At 33.1% G+C, this 26333-nt stretch overlaps 1 protein-coding gene across 2 annotated transcripts; it reads right to left on the bottom strand.

Moving 5' to 3' along the window:
* Positions 1 to 2435: 2435 nt before the first annotated feature.
* On the bottom strand, positions 2436 to 22748 carry LOC113399574 (uncharacterized). 2 transcript variants are annotated; one of them, XM_026638724.2, is made up of 10 exons: positions 22429 to 22748; positions 21970 to 22017; positions 18395 to 18569; positions 18055 to 18121; positions 9154 to 17980; positions 8896 to 9002; positions 8616 to 8801; positions 6311 to 8508; positions 4298 to 4750; positions 2436 to 4187 (listed from the first exon to the last, which is right to left on the bottom strand). In XM_026638724.2, the coding sequence occupies exons 3-10, from the start codon at positions 18559 to 18561 to the stop codon at positions 2837 to 2839; spliced, it is 13356 nt and encodes a 4451-aa protein (XP_026494509.2). In that variant the 5' UTR covers positions 18562 to 18569; positions 21970 to 22017; positions 22429 to 22748; the 3' UTR covers positions 2436 to 2836. The 2 variants fall into 2 exon arrangements, with proteins under 2 accessions (XP_026494509.2, XP_026494507.2); XM_026638722.2 differs by lacking the exon at positions 21970 to 22017.
* Positions 22749 to 26333: the final 3585 nt, after the last annotated feature.

Genomic DNA, 26333 nt, shown 5'->3' with positions numbered 1-26333 from the left:
GTATGCTTAATTTGTATTCATATATCATTTCTTGAACTATAAAATCGGAACATCGTAAGGAAGCCATTGAAGCAGCGTGGAAGACACTCGAAACCTTATCCTCTAAAGCCTACCTGTGTGCACGTATTTTTTTTACGATACATGATACATACATCAATGATGCCCTGTACCTCTAAACTAGGAGACCCCGTATCTTAGGGATCAGTGACTTCCCAATAATTGCATTTTGCATTAAAAAAAAAATACAAAAATATGTCTAGCTAATGTGGCAAGGCATTTTCTGCGGCTGTAACTTTACTTTTATTTACTTGTAAAGACATGCTTTAAATACTGACTCATCTTTTGATCATCATTGATTTCAAATTCGTATTACTAAATGAATCTCCCCTAAGCAATATTTACAGATAAATGCAATAGTGCTTAAAAATATTATACTTTTTATACTTAAGTATATTATTTATGTCTAGGTAGAGTGACGCACTACAAAATACCTAAAACAAACGGGACAACTTTATTAGCCAAGTGAAATCTACGCTTGACAGTCGCGAAATTTCATATTATTTTACTGGTGTGCGTGTTCTTTGAGGCCATTAATTTGTTAACGTCTTCTTAGCTGTGACAGACAATCTAGATTCTAGACATATAAATAATATAAGCTTCTATGAACAAATAAATTATTGATATTTGGATAAGACTGTAAAAATGGCGACATCTGTTATTTGCATATTAAACTACGTGTTATGTTATGGTGCGTTGACTGAAATAGCTGGCAAATTTTTAATTGTCTACGTTTTTTGAAACAGTCACAGATAAAAGGCAATATTGTAATATTTTTTGTTTACAACTTAAGGTTAACCGTGTTGACAACAGATAAAGTCGCCGATTTTTACTTTCGAGGGCCGAAGTTTCATAAAACATCTATTAATATTTTACTTGCTTTACTTTACCAATAATGGTTTTAGATAAATATTAAAAATATGAACAATATTAAAAATATATTAAAGTAATATTAATTTGACAGTATAATAATTCAATTCAGTGCCATCTAGCAGATATATAACCAAATCTGCCAGTAATAAAATGCTAACGCCATCTACCAGAATGAATCAAATTAATTTTTGATTCTTTAGAAATATGTAGATTGCTTTACATTTTTATTTATTATAAAAATATTTATGAATTTACCCTCATTACCCATGTTCTATTATAATAGTCATCGTCATCGTCCTTGTCAGCCTATATTAGTCCACTGCTAGACATAGACCTCCCCCAAAATAATAGCTTACATGGCATAGCATACCTGGGCTTCATTGCCAAATCAAACGGAAGTTATGTCTCCTATATTAAATCAATTAATCCTCACTTAAAATGGTTAAATACGTATTTATGTAGTAGAGTAAGGTCTGTTTCTATGTATATCGATATACATATATATATATAACTACATATATAACATATAGGTGGTATATATTATTCACTAAATTATTGTATATTGTTAGTTATTAATAGTTATCACTTTTAAAATAATTTCGTAGAAAATTTAAAAAGATCGAATATACCATCCTGTATTTTATAAGTACTCTTGGCAGACAATTTATTAGGACAAGATTGATGATGATGTGATGATGATGTGATGATGTGATGATGATGATGATGATGACTCGGCAACAGCAGCCTATCTCCAGGTAGACCAGCCAACTACGCAGGACATATAATACTGCACAAGTGTGTGCGCAACCACAGGTTACAGTCTATTCCCTCACTCTCATGAAACGATGTGAGGGCAAACCCGACACGACCAGAAGAGATCAGGCACAGGTCCAACAGCTTTAAGTATTTTCGTACGGGAATTTTCACATTTCCAAAGACAGTACTGTAACTGAGTTTTTCAAGAAATGCAATCACTTAACAGCCCTACCTGGTGCTTAAACCACGCGGCCTTATATCCAGCCACTAGACCAACTGGCAGCCAATGAAGCAGGCAGTCTTGTGTTTTCTTTTTTGACCGTAAGAATACCCAATTATCACCAATTAAATTACAATCTTGGATTGAAGTTTTCCGAGCTAGATATTTTTAATGCACGAGGTTTGCCCATTTTACGATACATTTTTATTTGTTGTTGCCAGTAACAACTATTTATTATTATCTTATGTTCTTTATTACGTTTAGAATGTAATTTTGTCAGTAATTGGGACTTAAATTCGTACATAGCATCACTGTTCTCGATGACGCACTTTATATTGGTTTGATTTAATAAAAAAGAACTGGCACCCGATCGCAGCGCCACCACCGTGTAATCCGCCAATCTAAACCATCCCGGGGCTATAGATAATATTTGTATTTATCGATGTATTGTATTACTAAAGAAAATAAAAATAATTCTATTTACCGAGTATAGAAAAAATTAAGAACAGGTGAGGAAGCTAAACAGAAATGACATTTAAAAAAGTATATTTAAAACATTTGGAAGTGACAAATCTGGTTCATTAATTATTTATTGAACCTAATTATAGATAACATACTGTAAACAGTAAATTAAACAATTATTTGGAGAAGTCTAAACACTTATTTATATCTTGTTCTTACATTTTAATCGAATATCATAATGAATAAAAATTAATTAGTAATATACTAAGGACATACGTACTAATAGTTGATCTTAACAAAATACAAATGCTTTTTTTCTGAATAGAATCGAAAAAATTACCTTAAATTCTAGAACAAACTAAAATAATGTAGTACGAAAAAAATCACAGATCACTGCCATTACAATATGGCTACGTTCAGAGAACAACTAATTCCATACGAATCAATGTCACTGCAAACACATTTTAATTATTTCTTCAACATTTCCACTTCTACAACGGGATTAATGTTTATGATTGCACTTAATTTCTTCAAAGTAAATGGCATCATTGTGTTCCAGAAGGACATCATAGTTGTCACTCCATCCAGATCATCAGTCGAGGGTCTAGTGCCGTAATACGAAAACTCCTCAGGCTCACTATCCACGTTGAAAGGCAATTTTGTCGTAGATTTTTTTGCAAATGGCCTTTTAAACGGTAACTTGGTGGTTGATTTTCTAGCCACTTTTTTACTCGGCGACGAAATTGAGACGTCCAGCTTTTTCCTTTTCGTACCTACTTCGTCTTCGTCATCTAAGTCAATGACAATTTTTGTTGGGATTGGTTCTTGAAGCTTTGACTCTACTGTATGTATAGGGTTGGAAGAATCATTTAAGTCGACACGCATTTTCGAATCCATTAACGTGGACAATTTCTTGTCGCTGCTCCTAGAAGCATTATACTTCAGTTCAGTGTCCTTTTTGATTGTCAATTTTTCAAACACGTAATTAACACTTATCGAACCGTGTAGACTTTTATGATGGATGAAATAAGCAGTAATATCCTTGTGTAAGGAAGAACAAACACTGCATTTGACTACAACTTCTCCATTCTTGCCAAAACTTGCTTTAATATTATCGTGAAAGTGTACTGCCATATCGGCATCTGTAAATGCATTTCGACAAACCAGACACACAATTTTTGATTGATCGTTCAAATTTGCTGATTCAATTTGCAAATAATCTAGAGGTGATTCTGTCGGTATCGGCGTGTATATTAACTTCATTGGTTGATTTAAATGTACACTTTTTTGATGTTGTTCCAAGGCCTTTTTGCTTCCATCTATTCCACAATATGAACACGTAAAAGGCCTTAAATTATAATGTCGCAAAATGTGAGTGCGACTCACTTTTGCGTTTATTGTTTGGTATTCACAATGTGGACAAATATTCAATGCCTTCGTTTTTTTGCTTTCTATTGGCTCGTCAATAATTAATTTATCATCATCGCTGTCCGTATTCAAAGCTGTTGACCTACGCACCATTTGTTCTTCTGGTGTAGGTATTCTTTCCTCATAACGAACGACGAGTAAAGAGTTTTCTGGAACATCAGATTTTTCCTCGGAATGATCAGTATCTTTAACAAAACTTTTGGAGGGCAGTGGTACGTAATTCATAGTGAGTTTCTGAACACGGATAACTGCTTCGATCCAGGCTGACCGGATCGCGGCATCCCTGATGACTTCCACGGGCCGCGCGCTCTGCCCTTGATGGACGCTTCTGCAGTGAAATTGCGCTTCGTGATATGTTTGGAATGTCACCGAACAGTTACTGCAAAACCATCTGAAATAAAAAAATCAATTATAATCATAAAATGTCTGAAGTACAAAGCAACATTACTTTTTCTAAGAGCTATTTTAAGATAGGCATACTAATGGAAGAATTCCACATACCGTATTTTATTCAATTCACTTTCTAAGTGATTTTTCATAGCATCTTCATCCTTAAATATAGAATGGCATTTGGGACAGCAAAACGACATATTGACGGAAGCTCCGAGCGATCCAAATAACCGTTCTAATTCTACCATAGTTGGTTTGTTTGAAATCGTATTATTAGACGAAGTTTGTTTAATTTCATTAACTTCTGCCGTTCGCTTGGGTGGAGTCTTTGGTCTGGATGGACCCGGTGCAGCCCTCAATATCTCTTCCTTTTGCTTAGCAAGATTTTCTTTATTTTTTTCTATGAGTTCCGTTTGATATTCTAGGAGTTTAGCAACCCAAGTCTCTATTCTTTTATCCACCTGCAAGGCAATGGGCTCTTTATTTTGCCTGTGTTCAGTCTGCATGTGACCATTGAGGCCAGCCTTGTGGAAAGCTTTGTATGAACAAATACTGCATCCCCATCTGAAAATGATATTATTATTAAAATATCTGAATTTATCAAGTACTTTCAACAGCCTTTTTACTAAATTTAGTTAGTAGCTTACAATTACACGATCTCTAATATTATATCATCTGTTATTTTTAAATATTGTTAATTGATATATTATATACTATGCTAAATTACTTTTCGTTGGCTTTTATTTCTGTTTGACAACGAAACTTATCTTGTAATTAAATATCTTAATCTTTATTTATAGAAGTTACACACTTGCTCAATTATTTGTTGCCAAAAATGTGCTATGTCGGAAAAACAAATTAATCAGACCTGAGAATAACCAGCGAAAGGAATCAAGCTGTATTATGTATGTATTTATCAATGATTGCGTATGTATTATTTGAAACTGCTTGGAGGCGAACAGTGTATTCCCAAGGTTAGCATAAATGAGCCAAATCTGTAGTCTTCTAACCACAAGAGGTCTGACATAGATTGACGCGATATAATTAGTCGAAAACTTGATTAATCTATGATATGCATTATGGATTTGTGAAAAAATGGCGTTTTAAATGTCGACGAAGAAGATGTTATCAGAAATATTGAAGTAAAATTGAAGTAGATAAATATTTTTCATGATAAAATTTTCTCTTTGTAAATAAATATATATTAAACAAGAGCTGTTTGTAGTGCAGAATATAGTCGAGCTTTTAGCAGATTGCATGGAATACGTAAATCTAAACTTGTTTCTTTTTATTCTTTCTTTAATTAGAAATGGTTATAAAGCATTAATTTTATAATAGCCATAAGAACTTTTTTTTTAAATATTGAACAATAATAAGGTTGTGGTAGTGATCCTGTTTTAAAAGCGTTTTGTGCGTTTACACAATAGTACACAAACTTAATAACCCTGTAGTCGTCGACCAAGAGCTGTATAGCAAGTTAATATTTGTACCTTATATTTAAGATGTTTTAATGTAACTTCAAAATTTCTAGAAAACGAATATATTTTTTGGATATTTATGTCAGCTATTTTCATTGCATCATCATATTTGAAACGGAATATCGAGTAAACGGGTTCACGAGGCTCGTGAACAAGACATTCGTAGATAATGGCGAAATATCGAGCTCCACAAAATAAAAATAAAAAGCATGGTAAATATCCCGTTTCAAATACTTATAGTAATTTATATCAGCTGTATCACCCTAAGAGCCGAGATGGCCCAGTGGTTAGAACGCGTGCATCTTAACCCAGGCAAGCACCACTGAGTTTTCATGTGCTTAATTTGTGTTTATAATTCATCTCGTGCCCGGCGGTGAGGGAAAACATCGTGAGGAAACCTGCATGTGGCTAATTTCAACGAAATTCTGCCACATGTGTATTCCACCAAGCCTCATTGGAGCAGAGTGATGGAATATGCTCCATACCTTCTCCTCAGAGGGAGAGGAGGCCTTAGTCCAGCAGTGGAAATTTACAGGCTGTTAATGTAATGTAAAATGTATTACCCTAAAGTAAAACACCGTAAATAATAATCAGGTAACGGTCTTTTTTTTACTAATTTCTATAGTCTATACATACAAGCACTTACTTTCTATATTTAAGTTCTTCGAAAAGGTGCGACTGCATGGCGTCGACGCTATCTTCTACGACGTTTTTGCACAAAGAACATTTGTACTTCAGACCATTTGGTTCACAAAATTCACCAAAATCTTTACACAAATCTTCTATTGTATCTTCAACTGGTTCTATCACTTCTGTTTTTACCAAATTCAAATCGATCTCCATCGTTGAAAGCTTAGATATTGTGACAGTAATTTGTGGAGTTGGGCATACATCACTCGTCACTTCAGATTTTACGGCGCTTTTTGAAACATCATATCTCTGACATTGTTTTTGCCATAGTGGTATACCGTCTGGATCCGTCGGCACAGAACCCTCTCGGTAATAATAATAGAAAATCTCTTCTGGTTTGTCCGAATGTGATTTATGTTGGTGTTTAGTAATATTCTCGGAATTAGAAGTCTTAAAAGCACAATAGGCACATTTGTATTGCATCTTAGAATTATGTATTTTGGCACAATGATCAACAACTTCGGGGCACAATAAGCTCTTAAATTTACAAAGACCACATTGCCAAGGTTTCAAATCCATTGTTGGAGCTGATACCTGAGCCTGGCTCGTATTTACGGGTAGTGAAACGCCTTCTTCCCTCACCACCATTACTTGTCCAATTGCCTTATGAATATCATTCAAATGGTTTTCGAGGATTTGACGTTTATAATGATAGTATGAACACACCGAACAGGCATATAATGTTGCATCGTGCATTTTTAAGTGAGCTATAATTCGAACAGCTGACAAAGGCTTAGATGTATCCAAATGCTGATGCGGAGGGCAATGGACACAACGATAATCACTTGTGCCTGAATGTAACGTCTCCCAATGACATTTAAACATAGATTCGTCAACTGATATATAAGAACATCCTTTAGCACCACAAGTGTGGCGATGTTTTTCGGGAACGTATTTCGGGTAACGAGATACGGCTTCCGGAGGTATCGTGAGCGTGACTGTGGTATTACTATCAATTTTGCTTTTATCTGGAATTCGAGATATAATAGAGCTTGAAGCAAGATTTAACATCCTGTCGAAATGTTTTTCGTTTGTTTCAAGATGTGGCACCGGATTAACTGGCGCAGTTTGAGAAACGATTTGTTGTTCAGCATGAAGCTGCAAATGTCTCACCATATTAAGTCTTACTTTAGTGCTAAACTCACACAGTGAACAGAATACAGAATCATCTAGAATTGGATTTATCGGTAAAAGATTAACATCATTGGGCCCAAATCTTTTAATTTTTTCTGGCGGTTCTATAGTTTTTTCTTTACTCACTAGCGATCGTTTCCGTTTGCCCGCTGTTGCCGGTTTGACTTGCGTCTTTACAGGAGCTTTATCTGCGTTCGATACATTATTGGAACTACTCATTAAATGGTCACTTCGGTCATGTTCTCTCACTTGAGCCAGACTAAGAAACTTTTTCGAGCATTTGGAACATGTGTATGAAGACCGGGAAACTTCTGCATGTATTTTTGTATAATGGATTACAATATGCTTTTTCTTTACTTTCATTGGGCAATGCGCGCACGGAATAGGATCAGGTATTTGACTGTAGCAGGCCATAATATGTTTTTTAAAACCGGCGCCACATCTACAAGTGATATTACATTTGGCACACAAAAATAATTGTGTTAGTGGTAATGTCTTTGGTTGGGTCGGTGGATTGTTAATTTGTGTATTAGATACGGTTTGATCATTGCATAGATCGATTAAATTTTGACTGGAATCTTCTTCGTCACTGTCTAAGCAGTATACAATATTTGGATCAGAAGATATTTTTTCAGGAGTCATTTCAATTACTTCATTTTTTAATATGGGTGTCAATTGATTATCTTGTAGAGCATTTTGATTGCCTATACTTTGAGGTGGTGGAGTGACCATTCTCTGTTGAGATTCTTGTAATAAGGTCATATTTTCCAAGAGTGGTTCGTTTACGTGTGGGTTTGTATCAATATTAGTAAATTTGCTCTCGGTTGTTTTCGTTTTCACCTCTGTTGCCATAGATTCAATCATAAATGTCGTGTGTCCAATTAGCTTTTCCAATTCAATTGATCTTTCAGCTTCTCTTACAGGATTTTCCTTAATATTGCTTGATATAACTTCAATAGCCGGTATTTCCGATTTGTTTAAGTGCGCCAATGGCAAAACTCTAAATTCCGATGTGCCTTCCTGTAACGATAATTAGAGTTCAATGAGCTTCCTAAATTGTAATCTTTTGCTTATTTAAAACTTATATTAATATTTGGTTTGATAAATAAAAGGATAAACCCCTATACCTTATTTGTAATAATCCTTAAATAGGCTTTTGGCTGTTTATCAGGATGATTTGCTGAAGCATGTGCAAGTAATTCCATTTCGTTATCGGCTCCAAAAACACACCAGGTGCACTGGTACAACTTGAGGCCATGGGTTTTTAAATGCCGTATTAAGTCAGCTGGCGTTGATAAAGTAGCTGAACACATCTAAAAACATAGTTTAAATATTGTAATAAGACACGGTCGTGAAATTATATAGAAATGGAAATAAAGTTTAGAAATAAAATAAGTTATAACATACAAAACAAGAATGTTCCGTAGCAGTAGAATGTCGTATCTGTAAATGTTCACAGAACTTCCCGGGTGTATATGTTCTAAACTTACAAGGAGCATCGGAACCGCTACTAGCTGAAAAACAAAAGAAATATCATAAAAACATGAGCAAGGTTCGAATATTCATATCTAGTATCATTGTATGACTTTTCTTAGCTGTCTCTTTATATTAAAAACTATACAAATATTATTGTTAATTTATAGTGTTATTTTAAGTCGAGCTTACCACAACAAAGGTAGTATGGAACAGCAGCTTCTCTTGACAAAATATTATCTTCTTTAATAGGGGCTGTTTGTAACGTTGTATGTAGAATTTTTGCCGTGGTAACTTCTGCATGTACCCTTTTAATATGAGCATTAACTAACTGGCTAGCGGCTGCTCGATAAAAACACATTTCACACGCATATTGACAGCATCCATGGTTTTTAAACACGTGTGTTATCAAGTCAATTGCGTTACTTGAAGAATCAAAGTCACAATAAGCACATTTGAGTGAATCTTCCCCACCAACTCGCGTATGTGTTGACGCATGAAGTAGCGCATCCTCTGCACTATCTGTTGTGAAAGAACAAAAGCGACCCGCACATTTAAATACTTTAACTAATTTGACGTGAGACATCATTGCTTCTAAAACTACTCGGTGCTTCTTTGACATTATCTCAGCTTGAGCTTCCTCATGTCTGAACTGTTTTGGACCCTCTTTGGTCTCTGGTTTTGGATAAGAAGGACTAGGCCTGGATTGTTCAATTCCAGTTCCCAGGCTTATTACACTTTCAATAACTGGTAATAGTGGAGCACTTTCGTCGGATGTTTGAGCAGTGCAGGATTTTGAAATAAGCTCTGATAAAGGACGTACGTTAATATAGGGTTTAGTGCTTACGTTCTCACTACTGGATTTATTGGAAACGTTCGGTTCACCATTAGGTAATGGTTTTTCAGCAATTTCTTCCATGACAGGAAAGTTATCAATATGCTGGTCCAAAAAATGTTGTAGACAATCTTTAAATAAATGTACTCCTTGAGGGGTTACAATAACTTTACATATAAAACAATAACCATCCCATTGTTCCGAATGCTTCAACTGAACGTGTTTCTTAAAAGAAATTAAAAGTGTTGTCCGATAGTGTAAATCATTTCCATTTATACAGCATATGTATTCTTTAGAACCAGAAGCCGAATATTTAATTTTAAAATGAGAATAATTACAAATATCGTTCGAAATAGATGGTTCTACTGTTTCCTCTGCGGTTATTGGAAGGTCAAATGATACATGCTCTGATTCAAGTTGTAAATTGTCAAAATTTACATCGTCTAGATTTTCATTTGATGGTTCAACTTTAACATTAGTAATTTGTACATCATAATTCGATATTTCATCAGTGTTGTCGCTTTCAAATGTAATTTTAGATTGAATGTTGCTAGTTTTAACCACTTTTTCAATTTCAGATTTTGTACTTTGTTTCTTTAGACTTCGATTACAGTCATCAGTAGAATCACTTCTAACATCACTGCTTTCTCCTATACTTTGATTGGATCGAGCACTTCTAAGAATACGAGGCAATCTATTTTCAAAGTCGGTATTTTGAGTACCTGTAGCCTCAGTTAACATATTATTTATGGTACCTTTCGCGGTAACCGATAAGTTTATTGTATAAACTGCAGTTTGTTCATCATTGTGTCGTATTATAACATGAGTCTTTAGATTTTCTAAAGAAATTTGTGTATAATTACATTTTTCACAAACGTAACCGAGAAGTTGACCTTTAATGTCTTTTGGGGGTGGAGGAATATCCATACTAAATGGACAGCGTTGCACATTTAAACACTCTGAACAAAGCTGTTTGTATTCACCAGTATGCATGCTAACTACATGCCAAAAGAATGACTCTAGAACGGGTTTCTTTCCACCGAATTCTTTAAAACAGAACCTACAAATATATCTCTTTGAAGGGACTTTGCTTATAACTTGAAAGTTCAGTTTTTCAGACTCTTTGATAGCCTCCAATGCTACGGCGGGACTCATTCTTGACAGTGGTATTTCTGAATGAGGATGTTGTTTCTTATAATGACACACTATGTCCGTCCCGTTGTAAGTACATAACCGACACTCATAATTTGATAGATTTTTGTCAAAGCAATAATTCTTATCCGTAAAGCAATCAGTACCTGATAGTATAGTTTTGTTCAAAACTTCAACACTATTATCAATTAAACAAACCGAGTCCGGTTGACGATCAATCTTCTTTTTTTTATTCTTTGGCTTTATTATTCCCGCCTTCCATCCCTTAGATCTTTTCCTTTTAACCTTTTTTTTTACTTCAGCTAGTACCTCCGTACTACCAAAACTCTTGGAGGAATATAAAGACTCATTTTCAGAATCTGAAGTATCATGATCATTTTTATTGTCACTTACGTTTTTAGTTTCATTTACAGAATCCGTTTCAAATACGTATGGATCTACGTCGCTTATCTTGTCTTTTACCTTCGTTTTAATAGTTGTTGAATATTTGCCTTTTGCATTATCTATATCAATTAAAATATTTTGATCAGAACTATTTTTTTTCCCTTTTACTATCTTTTTCTTCGTTATTTTGTCCGTACTTATAGTATCTTCGGACACATTCAAATCGTTACATTTTTCAAGAATTACTACTGGTTCGTGGTTACTAATTTCAACATTTTGGTCTTCTTTTTGATTCTTACTTTCGTCAACCAATTTTGCTAAGCGACACATTCTTATACCAGTGGCACCTAAAATATCATCTCTTATAAACATTTCTCTTATATCTTCCTGTAACTTTTGCAATTCCCTAGATGGTTTTTTTACAGTGGGTTGTTTATCAAAGCGCAAATTTGCAGCATCTGAACGTGTTAAACGCCTCTCTTCATTAGTTACTCCTCCCCTACCTGTAGTCTTTTTTTTACCTTTTTTAGTCTTTTTCGTGATCACTGGTGTTTTTTTCAAAGATAGAACATCTTGCTCATTCATTTTATTAATATTTTCTTCAGACTCAATTGAATTCTTCTCTTTCTGTTCATTTAAACTGTTTGATTCATTGTTTATTTCCGTTGGTGCAGCAGTAATGTCCTCTCTACTTTTTTCAGTTATTTCCGAAACACAGTTATTCCCTTTTGAAGAAAAGCCTTCCTCTTTATCATTTACACTTTTTATATCTTCTGCACACTGTTTTAGGGATTCATTATTATCAATGTCCTTATTTTCAATCTCTTCTTTTTTTTCTTGTTCTAATAATGGAGAAAAACTGACCACTTCACTATTATTTTCATATTTTATATCACTTTTTTGTTTACCTATTTCATCTTCAACTGTATTCTCTTCATCGTCCGATACTATTTCACTAAGTTTTTCTAATTTCTTTTTAATTTTTTCATTATCACCGGATTGATCGCCCAATAAACCAAGTAACTCTTTTATTTTTATTGATAACAGTTTACCTAAATTATCTTTCGGTGCTGGTGTATTACATGAATTTGTATCTGCATTTAGCGTATTAATGTTAGTAGAAGTGGAACTGTTGTGGGTAGAACTTATTACAGAATTAATTTCGTCATTTATGTCATTCGTGCTATCAGGTAAGTTTCTCTGATCTGAGTCCAAGGTGTCTCGAGTAGCATTGCTATTTATCGTACTATCAGGTTTATTTTGAACACTGATATCGCTTGCGCTTTTCACTGGCTGCGCTTCTAAGTTTTGTTTTTCTCTTTCTTCTGAAGTCGACACAATAGCTTCGCTGTTAAGATTATCTTCTGCCTCAATTATTTTTGTTGTGTTATCTGGAATCTCAATTGTGTCAATATTATTTTCATGTTTAAGAGGTTGATGATTTTCCAATTTTTTTGAATCTATCTTGCTCTCTGTATCATTTTCTTGAAAGTTGAGAACAGATTTAGTATTATTAGCATCTAAATCTATCATTGACATGGTCGGATTGTTGGTTTCAGAAATACTTTCTGATTTTACTTCGTGACATATTAATTTTGGGCTACTTTTATTCTTTACCAAAGTGATCGAATCTGGTTTGATTTCAGGTAGTTCGCCAAATCTGTCTTGTTTTTTTTCATTATCTTCTGGGCTAGTTATATTTTCAAGCATAGTTTCAAGTGTTAGTTCTCTATTAAAGTTACTATTGGTATCTACAGGTTTAGAAGAATCAAGATCATTATCCAAATCAGCTATTAAAGCATTAATATTATCTATTACAGGATCTGATGTAACATTATCTGCAAATATTTCAAGGTCATCCATCCCGAAACCGGAATCAATGCCACTAGCTGTTTTTTTGTCCTTAGACTTAACATTTGTTGTGCTCAAGGCGCATTGAGAATTTGAATCTTCTTTTTGACATGTCACTTCATTATTTTGCCCAATATCATAAGACTTTTCGTTATTTGTGTCTTTGTTAGATAGTGTTGAATTATCACATACCGTATTTTTTATTTTCTTATCGTTATCATCCGAATCTGTGTCGTAAACATATGTTTTTTTTCCCCTTTTTGTTCGTTTAACAGGAGAAATATCTACCGAAGAATCCAACGACAAGCTTTTACTCGTAGACCTTGTTACTCGTTTTTCGACAGTATCAATTGATGAGTTAACAATATGATTTGAAATATTTTGTCTCTCGATTTCATGATTTTTACAACTATCAATTAGAACATCATCACTGTTTTTTTGTTTAATATCGTGAACATTTTTTGATTTCGGGTTTTCCGTTACCTTCACTTTACTTGACACATCTAAATCACATTTCGGTCCTTTCAATTTATTTTGATTATTTATCAGTTCTGCAATGTTTTCTTTAGTAATATGTTTAGGATCACAAATTTTATTCTTTGTTGTAGTACTTTCGTTTTTATCAATTATACTCTTACTTAAGTTGCTTTTACCATCTTCTGTTCTATTATCTACATCTGTGTTTTCACTTTCTTTTGATTTGCTTGAGTTGATTTCCTTGTCCATAACCGTTTCTGGAGGACGTTTAATTTTAGGTATTTTATAGTTTTTTACACCGTAACCTGGGCCTAATATAGTTCCCTTTGTAATATTATCAGTGGAATAAACAATACCGAAACTTTTAGAATCTTTCGATTTACTTCTACTATTATCTTTAGAACTCTTATATTCATATGAATTCTCACGTCGCATTCTCGGGTCTCTATTATTTTGTCTTGGTGTATATTTTAAATTACCTTGACTAGATTTGATATGGCTCTTATGAATTTCCTTTTTACTACGGGGTTCACAATTTCTGACGACTTCAGTATACTTTCTACTTTCTTCTTTGTTAGTTTCTACTTTATCCCACCTTGATTCTCCTTTCAATTTAAATGACTTTAAGTCTGCTTTAATGTCTTTAAAGTCAAGTTTATTATCTTTTATTTCCCTTCCAACACTGCAAGCTCGACGAAAACTAAGGTTCCTATTTTTATTTTCAAAACGATTAAATACAACTTTCGTCTCTTTATTGACAACCTTGTTTGGACTTGAACCGCGAGCTAAAGTTCGTCCAACACTTGCAGCCCGCTGTCTTCGAGAATCAAAACTTGAAAATCTGTTGTTGTGATTATCTTGAAATGTACTATTAACACTTGTATCAATAGTAAAAGAATGATCAGCATTACGTTGAACCGATACTTGGTTTTCTTTGGGTAATGACCGTACAACGCTAGGATCTCTTATCCGGCTAACACTTTTTTCACGTTTATAACTACGTCGTTCGTCTTTATCATAGTTTTTGAACTCATTTTGCTGACGGTAATCATAATTCCTATTACTTGAACCGTGATTTCTATTATATGGCCTATCGTTGTCATAATCTCTATTATATCGTCCAACACTGGTCTCACGGCGTGATTCTTTATAATTACGAGCGTTGTGATCATAGTTTTTATTCCTGTCATTTCTTCCTAAACTTTGTTCTCTTTGGTACTTTCTAAATATTTCAGGATTGTTATTTCTATTATTGTGATCAGGCTTATATGAGCTCGAATTGAAATTACGATCTTGATAAAAACCATGGTCTCTATCATCGTCACGGTTGTGATACATATCATAGTCTGAGCTTCTTTTGAACCTTGGATCAATCGGTTTTCCAAAAGATTGATTTGAAATATGATTAAAATCGGGTCTGACGAACGGCATAGGAATTAACGGATCTGGTCGTCCAAAAGGATGATTAGGGGTAGATGGACATTCAGATCTACCAAAAGGATGATTAGGCGTAGATGGACAGTCAGATCTACCAAAAGGATGGTTAGGGGTTGATGGGCAATCAGATCTGCCAAAGGGATGAACAGGTGTCATAGGCATATCCATTTTCCCAAAAGAAGTTGATGATTTTGGACAATCTAATCGCCCAAAAGGATGACTTGGGGTTGTTGGACACTCTGCTCTATGGCATTGTTCTATTTTTTCAAAATTATACCGATCATTTCTGGGGCTATCTCTATAATGTTCGAAAGCGGGGTTATATTCACCGTCTCTTTGCCTTAGATCGCTATAATCTGAATCTCTTTGGATCGGAATGCTTCGCGGGTCTTCCCAAAAAGGTAATCCATTATTATCCAAATTATCCCATTGTTGTTTCTCACTATGATCCCGCGTATCAACAATGGGAAACATAGGGGCATACACGTGTTTTTGATTAGAATAATCCTCGTTATCAACTGTTTGTCGGGAGGGTGTCATATCGTAGGATCTCGTATTAGGTGTCATATTTGGTACATTTTGAGTCATAATAGGTGCCAAATTAGAAACCATATTTGGTGTAATATTTGGCGTCACATTACTAGGCAAGTTTGGTGATAGTATAGATCTGTTTAAGCCCGAATTAATATTTGCTATTAATGATGCGTTGGAGTTCACATTTTGTAGTACATTTATATTTGATGTACAATTTCCGTAATTAATAACTGATCTGGGTGTTTTGTCCACATTCATTATATATGGATTAGGGCTCTCGGGATTAATAGAAGCGTTTATATCTTTTTTCATTCTAGGATCTAGTAATGGAGTTGTAAGTTTATCGTTGTTTTTTATTTTATCCTTTTCTGTACTAAAAGATTTTATCGTATTATCTTTACAAAACGATAAGGCATTAAGTACATCAGAGTTCAAATTACACTGCAAAACTGGTAAAATTTTTCTCATATCTATATCAGCCTCTGAATGCACAATTGTAGTTTCAACAGGATCACTTGGAATAATTACTGGTGGTTTGATACCTGTATCTGCAAAATCTTCGTGATCGGGTGATTTAGGGGCTAAATTTTCGTAAATATCATCCGCAGATAAAAGAGACTTGTCTTCATCGTCTGAACTTTCATCTATTGTTAACTTAGATGGAAAATTAAAACGTTCACACTCCTTCTCCGTCAGTTTCAAACTCTGTTTTCTATTAATATCATCTTTGTTCATGCTGGAAGATATTTCGTTACCAAGAATATGTTTTAAAGGGGTATTTGTTTTAGCTTTATAGTTCTCGATTGATATTCTCTTCTTAGACCCTATTTCGTGAGCATTACCTACTTTTGTTATTTTGGGTTGATGTAAAGCTGGTGTCACTGCGTCTGAACTAAGAACATTATCTGTTTCACTCAATATTTCTTTTTTTAAAGCTTGTAAAATATCAATTTCCGATACTTTTTGTGTGGGTTCTAACAAAGGTATTTCAACATTCGAATTTTGTTCATTAATTTCATTGGATTTGTTTGCATTTTGACTACTATCACCAATGTGTTCACTTGATTCATTTTGTACAATTTTGCGGCTCGGTCGATTTTCAGGTACATACCTATCAATGTCTTCATTTTGTTTAACTCCTGATTTATCGAGTTCTAAAGGCATTTCGATTTCTTTTGATTTCACCAATTTTATTTCTGGTTTACTATCATTTTCCATAGTTTTTTGTTGTTCGTTCCTTTCATCTTGTTCAATGGCTTTATTTTCATTGACAATAACTCGTGCATGTGTTTGATCATCGACTTTAAGAGATGTGACTTGTTCAAAACTTAATGTATTTTCTTCGGTATTTACATTTTTTTCAAATTTATTAGATTTAGCTAAATCTTTTTTTATTTCACTTTGCCTTTTATTACTAAGTGTTTCAAAATCAGATGAGCCGACGGGCAATGTTTTATCTTGTTCTTCGTTAGTTGTATTAGATTTATTTTTATCTGAGTTAATAACAAGACATATTTGTATTTTACGTGGTTCCTCATTAGATATTTTATTGGACACACTTTTTGATTTTTCTTTTTCCATTATAACTAAACTGCCATATATACTTTCGATTGCTTCACTTTCACTGTCAGATAATTCTCCTTCTTCAATCTCATCAGCTTTTTGGTCTTTGATAGCCTTTTTTTTGTAAGATTTGAGAATTAAATCAGATATGTCTTCATTAGCCCCTGTTTCTTTCAACTCTCCAAGGATTTGCGTCCGTAATTCCCGCAATGTATCGATGTCTACATCATTATCACTACAGTTTATTATCCTGGTCAGAATGTCTTTCGTATTTAATGAGTTTAAGCTTTCTTCTGGCACATTTAAAGTAATATTAAGATCTTTGGACTCCATTAAGTTTGATTTATTTTTAGATAGTTTTTTGCGTTCTTTTTTGTGATAAGAAGGTGAGAGTCGACGCGGTGATCTTCTGCTAAAAAGTGGTTTCTCTGACAAATTCTCTTCAGTAGACCAGCGATTTTGATTTGTTTCTGGTGAAAGTAAAACCCGCGTGTAATTTCTTTTAGACATTGGAGGAGACCCTTCTATTATTTTATTAGTGATAGGACGCGTAGGTGACATGGATGATTTGTTACAGGGCCTGCGCTGAAATAATGCAGGTTCTTTACTTCCCGGCACACATACTTCTTCAGTTTCACTGGCGCGTGCAATTTCTGGTAAAGTGTCTACACTTTCGTTTTGTAATTTTGTCACAGCTGATTTTAGCTTGTTTCTAACTGCATTTAAATCAGTTTTATCTTTCTGCGAAATATTCCCATCTTTTTTAAGGACTGGCAGGGAATCTCTCTACAACAAATAGGTTTAATGTTAAAGTTTTTATCAAAAAGGACACTTTATTCACTAAAATTTTATAAACTAACCTGTTCGACTTTTTCGTACAAATTGACCAAAACTTGTTCACACTTCAGTAAATTTTCCATTTTCATTCTGTAATAGCGATTTTTTTTAGTTAAAATATTTGATATACCTCTATCTTTTCTTTTAGGTATCAGAGAATATAACCTGCGCCAACCTAGAGGCTGGTTATAAAATATATACAAGACAATAGTATCTGTGACATTATATAACCATTTCCGAACTTTGCTAAACTAAATTTACAAGTTAAATGAAAAGTATATCTAAAGTCGTAGACATAAAAGTAAGTTGTGTAATGTAAACAAAATTCTTCGTATAATTATAAAGAATTTTACAAATTCGTACCTTCTTTTCTTGTCCATAAGAAGATCTCTTAGAGACCTTATCTTATCGAGCTGAGCCTGTCTCGGATTTGACACAGAATTCGTATTTTCCAGTCTTTTGATCATATTTTCCAAAAAAGGAATGTATTTCTTCATCTCCTCGAACTTGCGATCGTACTCCAAATCCATTTTGAGGTCTGAAAATTAACCAATTCTTATAGAAATATGAAGTATTTATTTATTTCATGGAACGCTGTATAAATTGTACTACTGATATTACTGTATAATAAAATACGACAAGAATATCTATCTCAGTATTAACAAAAATAATTAACTGAAATTTTAGTTAGTCAAAGCAAGAAATACTTTCAATATCTTGTATTTATTGAAAAAAAAAAGCTTGAAATTTATGATTAAGTATATTCAAATGAAAATCTTTATATATTTGGTCTATTATAATAAATTTTACTTAACTTATTATATGGTATTTTTTACTTTAAGTGTATAGAGACAAAAACTTAATGCTGGCGTTTATATATATTTGCTTTACCTTATAGACCACTAGAAAATTCAGCTTAATGAGTTACAGTGTAAAAACAACGGAGTCAGTCAGTCAAGACTTCTATAGCAAAAAAAACGCAATCATTTAAAATACCTTAAACACAAGTACGTAGTATCAGCTATTTAACGGTAGCATAAGTACCACTACCTTACAAAACAGTGTTAACTCAAATGTAACTTCAACAGTATATAAATCTCTAGTCATACATTTCCGATTCCAGCTCACCCCAAAGAACATTTAGTTTGCGTGAATATAACATTTGCATCGTGTGTGTAAGTATACAGATTTGCATCAATATATCAAACTAATATATATAATAAAAACGGACGTTGAAAAATATCCTATTATAATAATGTAGTTAAGAGAGAATGACCTAGGCACTTTTCTAGCGAACGCACTAGTGTGCACTAGCGTTTAATACTAACTAAATATAACAAAAATTCGAATTGATTCGAATTGAATTCGAATGACGCGTTGTTAATTAAAAATATATACATAATAATTCATATTTAAACTTATACAGGTCAAATAAACCAAACAATTAAAAATATTTATAAAATTAAATGAACGTAAAACTAAACATGCTGTTCCGTTACCTCAGCTCGATTTCTTAGAGATATGTGTATCAATCATTATAAAAAATGAAAGTGTTTTGCTATTAAATAATTTGAAAGAAAACTCGCGCCCTAGGATTGTATATGTATGAAATTCATTGTGTCAGTGCGGAATGGCACCAGGAATTTTATTATAATAATTGTATTAATAAGATTTTGAGGTTCGTTTGAATTACGCGATAGTTCAATTACGATTTAAGATAAATATCTCAAATGATTAGACTGTTGATATTTTTTGCCAAATTCTTTCAATTCAGATATTTTCAGTTACACAATAAATCATAACAAAGTTTTTAAAATTTAACATAGGTGCCATTTTTAAATATTTGATTTTTTAATTGAAGCTAACTTGTTACGAGGCGATCACACTAAATTAAAAGTTTAATAAAATATAATAAACGAATACTTTTAGATATCTAATTCAAATATTTTTTTAACATATAAAATTATTTAAGTATATACGGAGTTCGAATTAGTTAATATTTAGGAATTGTCACGAATATAAGACGCTATGCCACCCTAACATGGGTACTATAAGAAACGTTTAATAGAAAGGAATTACTTTATTTCAAAGTATACTAGCTACACAATTGATTTTATTTCATATTGCAAGTTAAAAATGCCTGTCAAATCCAGCATATTCAATACAGTCCGAATTAAGTATGAAACTTATTTGTATACCTATATTAGCATAGCATGTACGATGTCGCATTACTCTATATATTTATATATGCAAAAAGAATCCAAATAACGATATTACATTAATTTGCGTTTATCACCCGTCGATCGAGGAACGATTACACCTTACACCTTTACAAAAAATCATAGTTCTATATATGTACAAAAATGAAAAGAACCGCGATTTTTATTCACTGACGACGACCGATTGACGACACGTTTATTAGTGGTGTGCTATAGCAGTATTACATGAAATGCACAACTGAAGTATGGTTTAGAATTCATACTCCACATAGATCGAAAACAATCAGTTTTACTTTATCTTGTAAATAAAAATAATGCTACCATTGACAAAACAAGTGAATAATCACACTCAAATTTAACATTATACTAGAATGTTCCTTCTTTAATGTTCTAGTCTAGTCTATACCAATTCATTTTATTCTATTACTAATTTAATGTAAAATTTTTTAAATGAAGGATCTTTCTAAAAACTCCCTAATATAGAATGAAACTATGCGTGTGTGACGAACGGATATGAAATTACAACCCAGATACATAGCATCATATTGAAATTTCCAATTTTATCCACACACGTAAAATCTATCTATAAAAAACTAATGTAATAAAAACATGACTAATCAAAATAATACTTTTAAACAAGTTAAAAAATATATCGAAAGCTGTTTTTTTTTATTTATCGTGAAAAAAATTAAAGACAACAATCTGGTAATATTATCTAATAATAATATAGTGGTTGTTTTTTTAAGTCTGTAACACTACGTTGAAATGTTCGGCAATCATCGGCATACTTCGCAAATTTCTCGGAAACGGCATCGTTCGTAGCAATTGACAATTTTACATCATCACATGGACCGTATTATGATTTAGGAACTTGTATTATTATAAACAACAATAAAACAATTTTAAATTATAGGTAAAATAATAGGTTTATAAATTTAATCACTTACTAATCAAGCACTTTCAATTAAACCACAAAATAAATAATAATATAGTTTTAAAATAATTTGTCACTGCATTAGATTTTCATTAGAGCACTTCATTGTACGATTTCATTACTTTCAAGACGAACGTTATGACCAATAAATCGCACTCGCGGCCAAAATTTTAGCTAATGCTGAAAGCATTTGTACAGTTAGAGAATTTATAGGTATATTATTTGTACCTTTCGAGTTTTAAGTAATAGTAATGTCACATTTACTTTTTGATAACTAATGTCTAACAAAACAGGAACACAGCCGCGCCAGCGCCGTCGCTCGTGTCCCCTCAGTAACGAAGCGTCGAGTAAAATGAACGACAAAATGGCGGCCGCCCATGTATTCTTCGAACGAATGCTATCTCGCTCTTTGCGCGCGGTTAATAACGCGCAATTTGCTGTTTCGGCTACAGACTATAGATATAGATACCAGGAATTTGCTACTTGGGGTGTCGCCCCGCATCAGGTTTCCCCTCACAGCTAGTATACTCTTATATAAACAGCTTGCACAAATTTCTGTTTTTTATAATTATAGATTATTTTATTCATCAGAATTATTTTAACTAATCTAATAAAACCTGAAACCAACCTAGCTAATAACCTAATATATATAAAATCAAGTTTCTACCAAGTAGGTATCTTTAAATTATGTATCATGAGTTGTGCCGTTTATTGATTAATATAAATCCAACGAGTAAAGTTACTAAAATGACAAAATTTTTTTCTACTAGCTACTTATAACATACCTTAGCGTCCAAACCATTTTAACAGTTATGTAATGCGTGCAGATCCGCCTGTGCAGCATACGAGTACAAAAGGAAAAAATAACTATTAGATTATATATGATTAGTACCTATAATGATAATATTGGTCATCTCATATGTTGGTAAATTTAACCATTATTCATTGAGCAAAATAAATTGACGAGATACCATAAAACAATAAAAATGGGTGAGTCCTTATTTTTTCAGGTTAAACTTGTGATTTTTATTCGAAATCTTTATCAGCCTACTACGCTAAAACCTTTATTTTTTTTGTTTTATTGTACAAACTTATACGGACACTTTAATGTCATTAGACAGATTTGATGACGCACTATTAGGTAATATCGACAAAGAAGCACGCCATTGCATACATGGAAATTTCCACTACGCTTTCGGAATTCAGAAAAGGTGAATAGTCTACTTAAACAAATTGTCACTAACCTTTTAAAACTAAACTAAAACTTAATAAGTCAATTGGCAAACAATTTAGGCACGGCCAACAAACACACGACGGTCTATGTACATTTTTTCTTCAATATAAAATGTATGTTCTACGGCGACCCTATAACGTTTCTTTGTTCGCCTCTCGGGCCTCGGCGACACTGTTCGTGAATCGTCGTTTACGGACCGGAATGCAGTGGTCGATGAAGATTGTAAGCATCCACGCCCCACCGCCGAGCTAGCGACGCCGATGCAAAATTCATTCGACGTCTGGACGCCAGTGAAGTTACGTGCCCCGCGAGTGCTTTTATTTCTGTCTGTACTATATATATAGTATATATAACTATACCTCACGCGGTCGTATTACACTCCTTACTTTCGTAGTAATCATTGATATAATATTAAAATGACCATAGTTTGCTTGCCGCTCCCGCCATACGCAACGTTCTATTAAAAATAATTCTAAATTTATTTCGTGACGTAGTTATAGTTTTTACGGAATTTATACAAACCAGCAACAAATGTACATATGAAATAATTACGTTCTCGTGTGTGAATATCGTATTATCCTATATATTTGTGAGTTGTTAATATCTAGTCTGTTTTTAGTGTTTTTAGTCGTGAATTTACGCATAGTGGTGCAATACAATTGATCAATCATGAATATAAAAACCATAGTAACCTTCTTCGTAACACGGTATACAGATAAAGAAAAAAATATTGGCTGTGTCATTTTAAATAGGTCGCAAACTACATACCGCGGGTTAGAATTGTACATATTCTGTCAAAGTAGGTCTTCAGAGACCATTATTAAAGAGTTAGTGTTTTGCATTAAATAAGTACGTTTCAATGCCGTTATCGATAAAATGTGTTGTCTTTGACTTCGTGATAGTGTTATCGTATATATTATAAGTGAAAATATATATAACCTTACAAAGAATCATACTTCAAAGTTCGACTGTATTCTGCTATTAATAGTACCATCGGAAGATCGTTATAAATTATATAGACATAAATATTTGAGAAAACGTGAAATTTGGATTACTCGTCGTCTAAATAATGTGTATCGTTTATAATGAAACTTAAAATAATATTACTATCCAATATTAATTCCAAGGACACACACATGCGTCATTACTAACAGCAGATAATACCTATATAAATATGTATTTCCCTGTATATTACATCGAAACTTCAAGCAGTAAACGCGTTTATATGTTGTAAATGTACGTCGTTCGACATCACGCTTTAATTATGTCTTAAGTATATTAAATTAGCTCCGGCTGACATAATACTTTTTTTTTTTTTATAGTAGCAAAAGTAAAATAAATACCCAATGAATTTTTTGATAAAGTTTAACAAAAAAAATATTCAGTCATCTGAGGAAGCCGGACTAAGATATAATTATATTAACATCTATCAACCGACTTTTTTATAGCGAACGACGAGCTACATTTTTATTAAATTTACGAAGGGTTTAGGGTTTGTGTTTCCATTTCTGTTCTCCGGTATTAACGTTACAGAAATTTAGCGACAGTCTGATATCGTACTAATTTACTTATTTTAATTCAAAATAAATGTTTGTGTCCGTAAATCAAAAAATACTTTATTCGAGTAGGCTTTTACAAGCACTTTTGAATAGTAATTTAACAAACTACCTATATTAAGTGAAGTGACCACCGGTTCGGAGTGCAGATTCTACCGAAAAGAACCGACAAGAATCTCAGTAGTTACTCTTTTTCAAAATTTAAAAATACAGTAATGTTAGTTAAATACAATTATATATTTATGTAATATATTCTGCCTGGAAGTAAACATTGATATTTGTTATAGTTCGTTGGCTCTAACAAGTAAAAATAATAGCTATTTCCGATTAAACTTAGCTATCTAATCAAGTCGGAATCAAAGGCAAAACAGCTCAAAAGTATTACGAATCAAGGCCGTCTAGTGAAAGCATCACGTGATCCCAGTCGCTAGTTCGATCCTGACCAATATTGTTTTATACTTCTAATAGCCATTTAACTGTACAGAAGAAACCATGTGATTCTATATCCATAAACAGGGTAAAACAATGTCAGTGTCTGTCTGTATCTCCATCTCGTAAACCAATCAATGGATTTTGATGCGGTTTTCGCTAATAGAAAAAACGATAAATAAGGTAGGTGTGTATAATTATACAATATGTAAATATTTTGTTCAAAATGGCTAACAGCTTACATGGCTAACGCTGACTAAGTCTTAGAAGATACATCAAAACAATGTATTAGTAAATTGTAGATCTTACAAAGGCCTACAGAAATTTTCTATCTTCTAAGTTACATTCTCTTTTCATCTGTTACAAATTAGTCAAAAAAAAATATATAGGTTATTTGTAATTTTCTTTGATTAATTATTAATCCTTATTCAGATAATTGTCTTTTAAACAATAACATTCCAATTAATGTTAAATACTTTAGGATATTATGTTCAACGAAAAAGTCGGTTACGGACTGTAACAAAAAAATAAAATATTGACTGCGTATGTTAAATTTTTCCTTTTTATCTTTATTAAGTTTGGATACATTTCAATTACGATTAAAAACAACTTTTATATTATGAACATTTCTCATTTATGAGATTAATAAATTATACACTAAAAAAATAAATAAAGGTTATAAAATAAAGTAATAATAATACTACGTATATTTTCTTCCTAGGCGCATTTTATTTCCTTTTTTAATAAATTGTACCGATGCGAAGACGGAGCGGGTTGCTAATAAATATAATTTCATGATAAGAAAACAAGTCATTAGAATTTAATATAAATTAAATATTTAACGCCATTTTTTAAATACATAATAACCAAATACATATACTTTAGTCTTCAGCCTGTCGCAGCGTGTGATAAATATATTGAAAACAAAATTAATTTAAAAAAAAGGTTTGCAATTTGATCCTAAGAATATGACTTGATCCTGAACGCGGTAGATTTTCGGAATTTGTATCAAATTTTTCTTCCGAATTTTTCCTTCGCCTGTATACAGTCAGTTATACAAACTTACAAACAGAACTGACTCGAGATACTTAGTGAACTAAGACTACCTAATATAAAACAAGACGATAATATGAAATATCGCAGAATTTATGAAGTACTACGTGCTCCGCTCTGAATTCGCACGCGCGTAACTTTTTTTTATTTTTTAGTTGGTAAAGTATACAGTTTGAAATAAAGGATGCCAATTTTAATTTCATAATAGTCAATACTGTACTTGGTGTATAAAGTCGGAAGAATAAAGCATGCATTCCTATTATCCTACCTTAGGATAGAGCCGAGATGGCCCAGTGGTTAGAACGCGTGCATCTTAACCGATGATTTCGGGTTCAAACCCAGGCAGGCACCACTGAATTTTCATGTGATTAATTTGTGTTTATAATTCATCTCGTGCTCGGCGGTGAAGGAAAACATCGTGAGGAAACCTGCATGTGTCTAATTTCAACGAAATTCTGCCACATTTGTATTCCACCAACCCGCATTGGAGCAGCGTCGTGGAATATGCTCCATATCTTCTCCTCAAAGGGAGAGGAGGCCTTAGCCCAGCAGTGGGAAATTTACAGGCTGCTTATGTTATGTTAGGATAGGTAAAAGGAATGAGCCACGAATAATAATACAATGTTCGCATATTAAACGTTTATGTTTATAGGAAAAAATAAATATAACGACAAAATGCATACAGAAATAATTGTGGCGTGTGCTGGTAATTAAATTGTTGAGTCTGCTGGAACTAGTGTGAAATCAAACAAGAATAAAAAGGAATAAAGCTCAATTCATATCGGGAGAGCAGCGGCGCGTCGAGCATTTTCAGTGTGAAATAATTTTAAACTTTATCTATATAACTAAGAGACCAAAATCGCTTGAGAAGTTCGAA

The sequence above is a fragment of the Vanessa tameamea genome, chromosome 21, assembly GCF_037043105.1.
Source record: "Vanessa tameamea isolate UH-Manoa-2023 chromosome 21, ilVanTame1 primary haplotype, whole genome shotgun sequence".
In the NCBI taxonomy this organism is placed as follows: Eukaryota; Metazoa; Arthropoda; class Insecta; order Lepidoptera; family Nymphalidae; genus Vanessa; species Vanessa tameamea.
This window is presented reverse-complemented; position numbering and strand designations above follow the sequence as displayed.